At 36.7% G+C, this 12,484-nt stretch overlaps 1 protein-coding gene across 1 annotated transcript in view; it reads right to left on the bottom strand.

The window, feature by feature from the left end:
* Positions 1-703: 703 nt before the first annotated feature.
* The window catches only part of LOC100746351 (nucleolysin TIAR), a 589,230-nt gene continuing 577,449 nt past the window's right edge, over positions 704-12,484 (bottom strand). The window contains exons 11-12 of the mRNA XM_033322978.1: positions 12,407-12,484; positions 704-8,461 (exon numbers count right to left, since the gene is read on the bottom strand). Coding sequence (XP_033178869.1) covers positions 8,420-8,461; positions 12,407-12,484 — 120 coding nt within the window. The 3' untranslated portion in view covers positions 704-8,419. The remainder of the gene's footprint in view (positions 8,462-12,406) is intronic.

Genomic DNA, 12,484 nt, shown 5'->3' with positions numbered 1-12,484 from the left:
CGTACGGTCGTAAGTGATATGCCGCATACCGCGCTGGGGGTTTGGAATGGGAGTGGGAAGGGGTTTATACGATATAATAATGGACCCCGTGACGCGCACGTCGGATCGTACGAAACACTATGAAACAATGAAGGAACGTCGTAATCTCTGTATGAATCGGACGTGATCGTAATTAGCGTTTATTATTAAACTTTTGTCTCTCCGAAGAACTTGTCTTTTTTCCGTCGAGGCGCGTGAATTTCTATCGTTCACACTTTCTCTCTCACACACGCTCACTCTTGTTCATTTATTCATTCACTTGCTAACCGATACATACACGTATTTTCTTTCTCATGCGCTTGATCGCTTTCTCTCTTTTTTTTTTCTTCTCCTTTCGCTCTTGTAATATCGTTGCGTTCCTTTCATTCGATGCAGCAAACGTATTACATATTCATATTTTTAGGGGCTCAGGGGGTCCGGCAGGCTAGCCACAACATTTTCTCTCGTGTCTGTTTCTTTCACGAAATACGTTTCAATGGTTTTGAAGTTTCCTTACGGCTAAGGGTATGTAACACAGTATGTCGCGGAGTACGCGTTAACAGGTGACGCGTCTTCCGCCCCCTTTTCCTGTTCTCGTTTCTAAGCTTATACTCGATATAATCTCTAGTTGTCGGCTATTATCTTCTTACACATTTATATCTGGTATGTATATATAATATACATATTTTTTTTTGTATTATACGTGTGTGTATATATACATATACATATAGACGTATGTATGTATACACATATAGATGCGCGTGTTGGTTTTTTGTAGTCTTTTTTTATATATATTTATATGATCATATACATATGTTATTTTAAGGTATGCTCGGTGACTACGCTTACGGCTCCTACTTTTGCTTTCTTTCGCTGTGTGCATCATCTCTTACAAATTTCTGTTAAACATTCTTGTGTTAACGCTAAACTGTTTTCACGGTACTCTGCATCGGTATTCTAGAGTGGCTTGACTGCTGCCTTCCTACCCTTTTGCCAGTTTCCGATTGACAAGATGACGTTACAGGTGATGATTGAATTCAAGCGGATAAACTTTTCGAAAGTTCAAGACTAGGTTTCCCGGTGTTTGACGTTTTTGTTTCCCCGTGAATAAAGAAAACCGTGCATGTCATCCATTTGTTAAACACTTGAATTATTTTCATTGCGCTCGTAACATTCTATATTTTTTTTTCCTACTATGAATTTGAACGAAAGGAGAGCCAAGTTATCGACGATAAAAGCAGGAATTCTTGCGTTTATGTGCATTCACTAAACTATTACGTTTCTCTGCTTGGCCTACTTACATGCGTTGTATTTCATGGTTAACAATTATCGACGACGATATTTTCATGTTATGTTTTATCTACCAACATGACTTCTACGCTCTTTTTACGATGTTTCAGAATCCGATGCGATATTATTTGTACAACATTAAACAAGCGCAAACGGTTAAATACACAATTTTGTTCACCAATTTTCTTTTTCTTTCATTTGTACAAACACAAAATCTTCTTTGTACACAAAGGACAGACGAATACTCCACTGCGGGCTGCTACAAAGAATCAGCAATAGCTGTGACTAAATCGTACGGTTACCTAGATCTGGTAGTTATCTATAGTTTTCTACGTCGTATTTCTCTAGATTCTTGCTACATATGCGAAACGACTCTATATATGTACAACGTTACATGATCGTTTAATTACTGTATATGCCGTGATCTTACTTGGCGCGTATCATCTCAGAGTAACATTTTTAAACAAATGTAACTACTCTTAAACAATGTTATTTTATAGGACGGTAAGATAGGTACACGCAGTCCGTCTGTCTGCGCATGGTTGAAGGAACGGTTGACAAATTGCGTAAAAGGATAACTTCTACGTAAAATAAATTTCTCCTATACGAAATAGTTAAATCAATTTCAATTATGAAAACTTTTTGTTCACGAAGCGTGTACAAGAACGAAGAATTTTATATAGGAATGTAACCACGTTACCAATTTTAATTATAGAGGTTGTCTACGAAACAATACGAGATACTTAACAAGCATTCTGTTTAAATTTCCTAATTCTACCATACAAACTTCATATTTTCATTCACCGTTTCACTTCTATCAAGAACAAAAACCGCTTTAAGCGGCCAATACTTGCGACTTACGCCACTGGATCTAACAACAACGTTACATTTGTTGTTTCTTTCTACGACTTCTAACGAAGATTCACGGACTTTGCTAAACAACGCAGTGATATGTTTTATATGTGCTTTATGCGCGTGTAACGCTTTTGACGCATTGAAACAGTGTTTCGTTGTATATTTGTTAAAAGCGAAGGTGTAGTGACTCGATATATAGAATATTAACAGGGCGTTCGACAAAACCGATGCGATGGCGTTTCCTATTTTCCTTCGCCGCCGATGCCGATAATCCTCTCTGTCCATTGTTCGTAAGACGTCGCGTGAAAGCATACTGGAACTTGGTTAATTATTTTCACTTAGTCCTCGATGAGAGGAACATGTACAAGTCTCTAAGTGTATGTTTCTTGAATGATTGTCGGCTATCATATTTGGTAAATCTCCACGAGAGGAATCCTTCTGTGTAGGAAATCATTTGTAGAGCGATTCGGTCGTTCGGCACAGAAGGATGGCAAGGAAGCCAGAAGACAAAACGAAGAAGAAAGGACGTCGGGACAAAAGAATGTCACAAAGACGTGATACGTAGTAATGAAAGAAAGTCGAAGATGCCAGTAAGTGTGAAAGAAGAATAGGAGAGGAGGTTGGTAAAAAAAAAGAAGGAACTGGGTCGTGGTAACGCGAGAATGTCGTGATTCGATAACGGCTAGGCAGCTGGTATGCCAGCTTGCTGAAGCTTAAACGACACGACGGTAAAAATTCTTGAAACGGCGAGAATTGCGAAATATCGGACGCGTTACAGGGCTGTAGAAATTCTAGAGTTTGCGTCTCGAGAACACGGACGAAGGATGGAGGCAGCAGCCGCAGCTTGTTTCCTATATATTTTTATTTCCGTGTTTATGCCTTGTTGTGTTTTACGTTTACGTGTAGTATTTATGTGTGCGTGTGTGTATATGTCGTGTAACGGTGCTCGATGTGATTTGCGGATATAGTTATTGCGCTATTCATTTTTTTTTTCGTGAACGTTTCTTTTCTTCTTCTTATTTGTTAACTTAGCGATCGTCAAGCTAGACTAGATTACTAAGCCTAGAGTTGTTGTTAAGTTTCTCGCCGCTACGTTCTCTATACGTACGCTGCCGTGTAGAGAATGTGATTTTGTTTGTACGTGTGTATTTACATACGTGTACGTGTGTTTGTGCGTGCGTGCGTGCGTGCGTTTTACCTGTACGAATGTCAGTGTACGTGTCATTTTGTATTCCTTTTCCTGGGCGTGATTACGCACATGACTTAGGTACCATAAATGGATTTGACCATTTTCTATTAGACGTATCACTCTAGCGTGCATTCTCTCTCTCCCATTCTCTCTTGCTCTCATCCTTCTGTATTGTTCGCATCATTCTCACCCTTTTTTGCCTAAATTTCTTTACACGGTTTTCCTCGATTCCACTCTCGCTTCGTGGTCGTTACTTTCCAAAACCCCGTGGTATCTTCTACTAATTAAATTACATTAATTATCTACTTATCACTTTATACTACATTTTGGTTTCCCCTTTGACGCTGCGCCGTGTATTTTACTTGGCTAGCTTCATTCACTTTATTACCTAGACAACGTACTCGAGACTAGCGGTAAGTTCTATACACGCCTTAATGCTTAAGGCGTCATTCTTCAAATACTTTTTACAGGATGAGGATCCCCGCTGATTCTTTAAAAGAGTGGGGGACCACTCTCTCTCTTCCCGTTGAAAGTGGAATCGAGTCGAGAAGTGAACTTTCTGGCAAGGGGAGTGATTATACGGCCGAAGGACGTAAGAGTAGAGTGTACCAGACGTATGATTTGATTTTCTCCTTCATCCCCCATCCCCCCTTTAATCGACTTTCTTTCAATACGACGCCTCGCGCTGCCCCTTAAATTCACGCTACGATTTACGTCGTACATTCTAACTCTTACCTGCCATTTTATTCGCCGCCCTTTTCCCTTTTTCTCTCGCTCGTTCCACTTTTCAGAAAAATAACCTATATTTTTATTTTTTTTCTTGTTTGTTCGCCTAACTAATAATGTACACGATATTTTGTTTCACTTATGTTCTTATGTCGTCTCTTAAAAGCTATTTCTTTTTTTATCTCACGCACAGCGCTTTCTTTTTTCACTTACGACGATTCAAAATAACAGCTTTCGTCGTCGCTGCACGTTTTGGTATTTATTTATTTATATATATATATAATATATTTTTTGTATTTATATGTATGTATATATTTATTTATAATTCTTTCGTTTCTTCCTCGCGATCGGTACCGTGTCCTTTAGGCTGTGTATTTCATTACGTTTGTGTCGAGAAACAGAACTCCGTTACTGTTTGGAATAGCCAATGATTCACGTCCGCGCTTCACGATAACGTGTTATTGAATTTTGTATCACTTCGTTGTATGTTCGTGTAATTTCTTTTTCTTTTTTTTTTTACAAATGGCTCTTACCTCTCTCGTGTTTATCAATTATAAAACAATTGACGGGCATAGAGTGAAATATGTTTGGTGTTGGTTTTAAATCTTGGGCCACAATCCTTATGTTTTAAGTACACGATAAAAATTTCTCCATTGTACAAATTTTTGATTCATCTGTATAGTTCTCGCCTTAAACTTATCCGAATGAAAATATTCCACTGATCTCGTATCGAATATACAGAGTGTCAATTTGAAAACTACATAAGAATATGAATAATCGGACGAAGATTCGCCGTTTGAGAAATAAACGTCAATAAATACCCGAGTCCGGGTAGTCAAATTTAAATGAAAATTAGTCAATTAATTCAACTAATTTAACAATTTCAACAATAAAATCGAACATCTATAAATCGTAATAAATTTTAACAAATAATCTTGCTACGTAAAATTTGTGAAGTTCTGTCGAGATGCTTTTCGTATTGGGAAGACACTAAGAGATTATCGAATTACGCGTAGTTGTCAGATTTATATACTTACATACGTTTTATGTTTCAGGCATAGAAACGTTTGCTCGTTTTCTCTCGCCGAATAGAACAATATTAGTTTACAAGGAATTAATGGTACGAAATATTTGTGGTCCGCGAGATGGACTGAAGGCACACCTTTTATATCCATATCCACGTACTACGTATCGAATCGTTCGGGAAATTAGTAAATTTACTGATATTTCCTAAATGCTACGTTGTCCCAAGCGGGTTTGATTTCGTCATTCTCTTGTATTCGATGCTCTCGCGATCTCATCAATTCTAACGTCTCGCAAACGTCCCTGTATCGTTCTTTGATCGTCGCGTTTTTTGATTCGAAAACGTTGAACGCTTTTGATTCGTTTAAAGCACGATCCGTCGTCTATCTTTTGATTAATAACAAAGTCGTCCATCTCTCTTTATCTCTCTCCCCGTTTTCTTCCCCCTTTCTCCATTTTTCTCCTTTTCCTTTGCCCGTTTTCCATTCTTGATCATCCCCTTTATCCCCTCTTTCTTTTCTTTTTCTTCTTTTTGCTCGTCTCTATTTCTTTCGTTTCTCTATCCGTTATTCGGTTCGCTCGTCTAAATCCTACGGGATTCATCGTATCATAACGAAACTCATGGCTTTGCACCCGACGACGCGCGCTCGTATGATGAGACAGTTTCATTATTGAGAAAAAAAGACACCGTACAAACACGGGCGCAAAGAGAGAGAGAGAGAGAGAGAGGGAGAGGGAGAGAGAGAGAGTGGGCGTCTATCAAAGGGTGATTTCGAACGGTCGACGGCGAAACAGAAGAAGTACGATACGGAAGCATCGGATCGTGCTTAAAACTGAAAGAGACGAAGCATGGAGTAAGTATGGACAGGTTACGAAGGTCTAAAGCGGGGATCATAGATAGGCAAATCAGATGGGATTACTTCGTCCTCGTTATACTTGTTAAACCGTCGTCGGTCTTCGCGTTCATTTTTTCTTAATCCCTAACCTGTTTCTTTTCTAACGATCTCTTCTCTCGTTTCTTTGTTCGCTACTATATACATATATAGCAACGGTTTAAAGGCTGAGGGATTTTGTTTTCCGATTCCGACGGAATTACACAAAGAGAGACAACCTTTGAAAGATTCAATCGGAGGACAGGATACGCGTTCGCGAGGAAGGAACTCGACGGATCTCTAATCTAACTTTCGTGCTGTTTGTGCAATGTGTCTATCTACGAATTGTTTAATCTTTTTTACTCGTCTCTCGCTTGTTGTATAATTTCTCATTATTCGCAGACTCTCGTTCGCTCACCCTCGTTCTCTCTTCCTAACATTCTCTCGTTCGTACGCGCGAGCGTATCCACGCATGCTTACACTTGTTTCTTACTTACACTTGTTTCAATTTCGTTTTTTTTTTATTTCTTTTGTTTCGTTAGATTGGCCAAGTCGAAATTCGGGACGTCGGACAGACCATTTACCGATTCATTCCATCTTTTCTTTTTCTCTTATCGATTTCTTAAAACTCGCGTCGTGTCCCTTCTCTCCGATCTATGTACCCCTTCGTTGTTACGAATTCGTGGCTCACAAGCTGAATAGCTGAGAGCGAGTTACAGTAGAGAGACGCAGGGATAAACGGTTTGTTTCTTCGCTTTCCTAAGCTTAGTGATTTATTGCTTAAGCGTCTTAAAGTCGAGATTTTTCCCTTTGGTTCTATGGTATTCGTATTATATAAAAATCTAAGGTATAAGTTAAAAACCACGGTAGACCCGACACGATTGATTGGAGTCGATCGATCGCTGGATGACGCTTTGTCCAATCGTCGCTTCCTTACATCCTTTCATATCCTTTTATCTTGCTTTTTTTTTATTGTATCGTGTGTTACGTTTGTTTTATCTTAATCGCGAGATCGGCACGCCAACAGCATCGGTCGACACCCCTCGGCGCATACGGCTGATCTTTTATAAAAATATCCAACTGTCTAAGTGCCGCGTCAAAAGGATCAAGTCGAATAATAAAAACGGCTCTTCGACTGTTCTGCGAAGACTTCGTGCATGATTTGTCTTTTGGCCTCGAGTCTGATAATAAATATAATAACCGAAGGAAGAAGTCCTCGCAGTGGCGGAAAATGGATTAAGACACGTGGATCTTTCAGTTCCGTGGTTCACGATAGTCGAGTAAACAGTTCCTCAGGAACGCGGAATCGTTGAATTTCTGAAGGTCTGTTTCCGCTTTGCCGCCGAATTTCGAATCGTCCTCGAGTAACTTTTTATTATAACATACCTACCTAACTAGCTAATTGTTGAATTTCGTTTATAATAACTTTTTTTTCTGTTAAATTTACTTTATATAATCTTCACGAGTGTGCACGTGTTTATCGATTTCTCTTATTTATCATTTATACAGCACGATTACTTGACGGTCGCTGGTTCGCGCTCCGAGTAACGCGTTTACAGTTTCTTTTTACGTTTTCGACTTATTAATTTTCACTGTTAAGCCCAAACTACAAAAATAATGAATCCGGGTTACGGGTCGATAACTGGCGGCGTCCTATCGCTTTTCTTTCGCTCTTTTTTTTCTCTTTTTAGGAGTTTATCGTCGATAAAGGAGTTTAGCGTCGATTAAATGGCGGAAAGTGCAAATCACGAGCTTGTTCAACATGCGTCAACTCGTTCGTCTCTTCCGTAATCAGTCCTTTGTGGACGATACAACACACAAAATATTGGTTGTTTACGCTACAAACTGTCTTTGATGATCACATGGTGGTCCGCGTATCCCGGAATTCGTGTTTCATTACTGAAGCTTTTGACACTACCGTGACGGCAACGCTATCTATTAATTCAAGCCGAGAGAGACACTACATTACCCTACAGACTGGACGAGAGGATACCTCCGACTTGTTGACGGTACCAGTTAGTTTTCTTTCCCGTTTAAAGATTGCCGGTTATATTGGACGTGAAAATTTTAGGGGAATCTGGAAGTACTCTCTTTTTTCTTTGTCATTCTCTCCTTACATTTTTTTTTGTCTTTTTTTATCGTTTACTTTAAGAAATGCTTTTATAGATAAGAATTCATCCCCTTTTCCTGTCATACTTTTTTTCCCTTGCTCTGTTCATTAAAGCGATCGTTAACTACGTTCGGCAATTTCTGCCCTCTGCTTTTATGTTTCATCAAGCCGGAAGCGGCATGATTTTTGTTGCTTTTGCTGTCGCGGTGGCGTCGATGGTGACGGAAATTTTGTTGTTGTTGGTAGTTGTGGTAGTGGTGATAATGGTGGTGGTGGTGGTGGTAACTGTTGTTGCTGTAGAAGTTGTTCCTGTTGGTGGGGTGTACTTGCTTACCATCACACTAGAAGGCTAGGCGTCAGCCAGTCCTCATCCGCTAGCTGGACCGCAACCAAGAACACACTTTACCATTTGAACACACAAACGCTGGTTAAGTCTTGGTCCGAATTTCAAGAAAATAATAGAAATATTCTCGACAACTTTCTCTCTTTCACTCTACCTCTCTCTATCTTTCACACGTTTCATTCGCACATTCCACACTTTCGTTTTTCCTCTCGCTCTTTCCTTTTTAATTCTAAAAATCATTTCATTCTTGTTTCTCTATCTCTCCTTATGCCTCTCACATATCCTTCGCATTCCAACACACGTAGACTGGTCGATCTGAATCTACCTTTACCGTGACTCAACCTCAATTGCTTTCAATGTTGTAAAAGTGTGAGCAAATAATTAAACACATTATTACCCTAAGATAATTGTGTTGCTTGGCTTTGACAACGCTCAGAGGAATGTATCAGTGTGGTGTAAACGTTTTCAGATTATTTAAATGTGGTGTTCGATCAATAAACTATTCATTCTCTTATGGACCGATTATGAAACTATGGATCGATTTCAGAAGGGTAATTCCAATAAAAATATTAGCGACGATATTATTGGTATAACGAGACTTTCGTTCACTCTCTCGCTTTTGTTTCTTGCGTTTCTTCCATTCAGTTGCAATTTCATACGCAACGATGATATCCATTTTATAGATACGTTCTCCAGCGACACTTTTCTGGTTGAATACGAGGTTGAGCCAGGTTGTAGATGCAGTTTCCTTGACGCAAAGTGATATTTGAAAGTAAGGATAAGCCAGGCCGTGCGATGATAGTGGTAGCGATCACTGTGCCTGCGAATCGAAATATGTAAATAAAAATAATCCTTCGGATGGTTTCGAGTATCTCTCCTATTTAATAACGAACGATTCAGTGTAATATTTTCCTAGCTTTTTAACTTTTCAACAATTCTAATTTTTGCAAACTTTTAACAGCCACGGTAAGAAGGTAAAAATCTCTATCGATTTGCAAGTATCTTTTAGTAATTTTTATACTTTCTATTATGTTATAGATAGCTAAAAAATGTAAATGAATTGTTCGTTATTAATTTGTACGTGTTGTATTTTGTATATTTTACAGTATCGCATCGTTAAACTCGAGACACCATCATCGTATTTTTTTTCATAGCATTTTATTTTCTTATGTATTGTGACAATTTGGAAGAATTCAACGAGATACTCGAGTTTAGATAAACAAAGCCGAATAAGCGTGTAGTTCAGCCTTTATATGACTAATATTCGTGCACATTAAGTATCATGCAAAAGAGTATGATAGTGATTGTAATGCTTGGGCACACTTATATAAGCTTGCATTAAGCATGATTACATCATTTTCTGTTTAGCAAAATTTGTTGTCGAGTATATTGAAAATACGACTCGTAATAATCTTTACTTTTAAATAATACACTGATTAAAATGATTTGTATTAAAATATTGTGAAAATTTGTTAAGCATTTGGATTATCTATATTATAAGAAACATAACATACTAAAACAGGAATAATTAATAAGTTGAATTTTGTTTACGTAGTATTATTGTTTGTGTCGGTTCATTTACGATTTTCATGAAGCACATCACTTGCATACAAGGTCTTGCATACTAAGATCTTTGAAAATTTTAACAAACCAAAGAAATTGTATATAAACACACTTTCAAACATTTGATATTATCAAGGTTTAAGTTTAATATACAAAGAGAAGCTTTTTAATCAAGTGATAAAATGGTAAAATTTCTTACTGTATGTTAACTACAATACAAAAATATTTATTACGATGAAAGGTTTTGGAAAACTTCATACTGTATGATAACTAAGATACAAAAATATTTACTGTGATGAAAGATTCTTATGCAGGATCTTGATAGGCTTTATAACTCTTTTTCATTAGTATTCCCTCATCTCGAATATGTATTGCTAGGCCCTCTTACTTCTTCAAATACATACTGAAATTAAAGAAAATACAGTATAAATTCCTTATATCACTATAAAGTGTCGTTTATAGTAGAGTAATTCCATTATACGATTTCTTAATCTAAACTTCCTAGAAAGCTTATATGTAGCCTGTTGAAATTCATTAACTTTTATCGCAAAATTATAAGGGTACCCTTAACTTTGACTTCTATGTTTAATGCCACTTCTAAATCAACCTAAAAGTTGTTAAAAAGAAGTTTAATTGATAAATATCGATGTATAGATAATATTATATGTGTACGTATATTATACGTGTATTGTTATACTTCAGTATAAAATATATTAAATTTAATTGAGAGAAAAACTCAAATAGAACAATCAATAAAAACGATATTTTAGAAATAAAGTACAATTAGATTTGTTTTAATGTACTCTTTTTGCTTACAACAAAATAACTGAAAAATAACGTAAAACGTTATTACAAAATTATGTAATATTAGACATAATACGTTTTTAGTTCCACATATGCTTGAATTTTAAGTTAACAATTATTAAATAGACTATTTTCGCTTTAGTGTTCAAAAAGTTACCTTCAATATGCCGTTAAATTACAATATACTTAACAAAATGCTTAACAAATATGATTATAATATAATTTCTACTTCCTTTTTTAATTAACAATTATATATGTTAATGGAGTTGTAACAGTTATAAATAAAACACTGACAATACGTTCAGGCGATTAGCGTTCTACGAAGCACAATTATAACAAGATTCTGGAACAAGTGATTATAAGATCCATGCAAGTGATTACTTGAAAAGTTCATTATTAGAGCAAAGCGTAATCAAGCGTGGTTAATGAATCGACGTATATGTATGAAAACATGTACTGAAATCCATACATGTAGTACAAAGGTGTGGCATTCATTACATAACACATGACATATTGGAATTTCAGACAACTGGAATAAAAAACACAAAAAGATTTTATCTGTCACATTCATCGAGATAATGGGGTCCTATTAACAGTTCTATTGAAAAGCCACTCTTAACACAAATTTTCGCAATCAACATCATTCAATCATCTCAATAAATCCTGTACTGTATACAGAAGCCAAGACTAGATTTTATAAAATTGTCATTATAATTTGATCCATTCATTCACTATCGATTCGATAAAAATTATCGTTGATACGCGATCAATCTTTAAAACACGAACAAAATATATCACTTTACCATGTCTATTATTATTATTATTATTATTATTATTATATGTATCGCAGTGATTTGTATCGAGTTAATGTGACAAAATTTGGGAACTGTATCAAAGTCGAATGATATCTTTTTTGCCTCAGGTATTATACAAAATAAACTAGAATCTCGATTATCAGCATACTTAACAGAAATATATGTTAACGTGAAATTTGAGGATGATCCCTTGCAAGAAAGATGAAAATCAGGATAGAAACTGAGAGATTGTTATATTTTTACTCGAAAGCTTTTGTTTCTATTTAACATTTTAAACGCTATTATGGATGAAATTTCACCTCATATAAACATAATATTACCATCCTGTAATAAAACAATGGCGTTATTCGTGATTTTTGTAAACAATAACTTTTTTTATTTCTTGCCTAATATCGAATAACGATAAAACACTTGATTATATTTATTTAGCTTTATCGATGCTTAAAATAGGAAAGATATCCTGAGATAAAATTCAACGCGTGATGTTATGAATTACAAGTTTTTTTTTCGATAACAGCTTCCAAGGGCTAATATCGTATGTATAACCTTCTCTCATACGAAAATAGAGTTGTTCCCCTGCGTATGAATCGTTACTATACATTTGCAACGATGCATTTCGACCGATCGATCGATGGTTTTCCAACGAATGGATCAAAATGACGACACTCGATGCAAAAATATATAAAGCAAAGTACGAGATACAAGTATAGGTTCGAGTAAAAGATACAAAAGGTAACAAAGTATGCAATCGGATAGGAAAAAGAGAGAGAGAGAGAGAGAGAGGAAAGTAATGGTTACCTGGAACTGTTGCATCGGGTAGGCCATCATTTGTGCCGGAGGTGGTGGTGGTGGGGGTGCGGCTTGCACCCCTGGGGG

The sequence above is a fragment of the Bombus impatiens genome, unplaced genomic scaffold (genome assembly GCF_000188095.3).
Source record: "Bombus impatiens unplaced genomic scaffold, BIMP_2.2 scf_0739, whole genome shotgun sequence".
NCBI lineage: Eukaryota > Metazoa > Arthropoda > Insecta > Hymenoptera > Apidae > Bombus > Bombus impatiens.
This window is presented reverse-complemented; position numbering and strand designations above follow the sequence as displayed.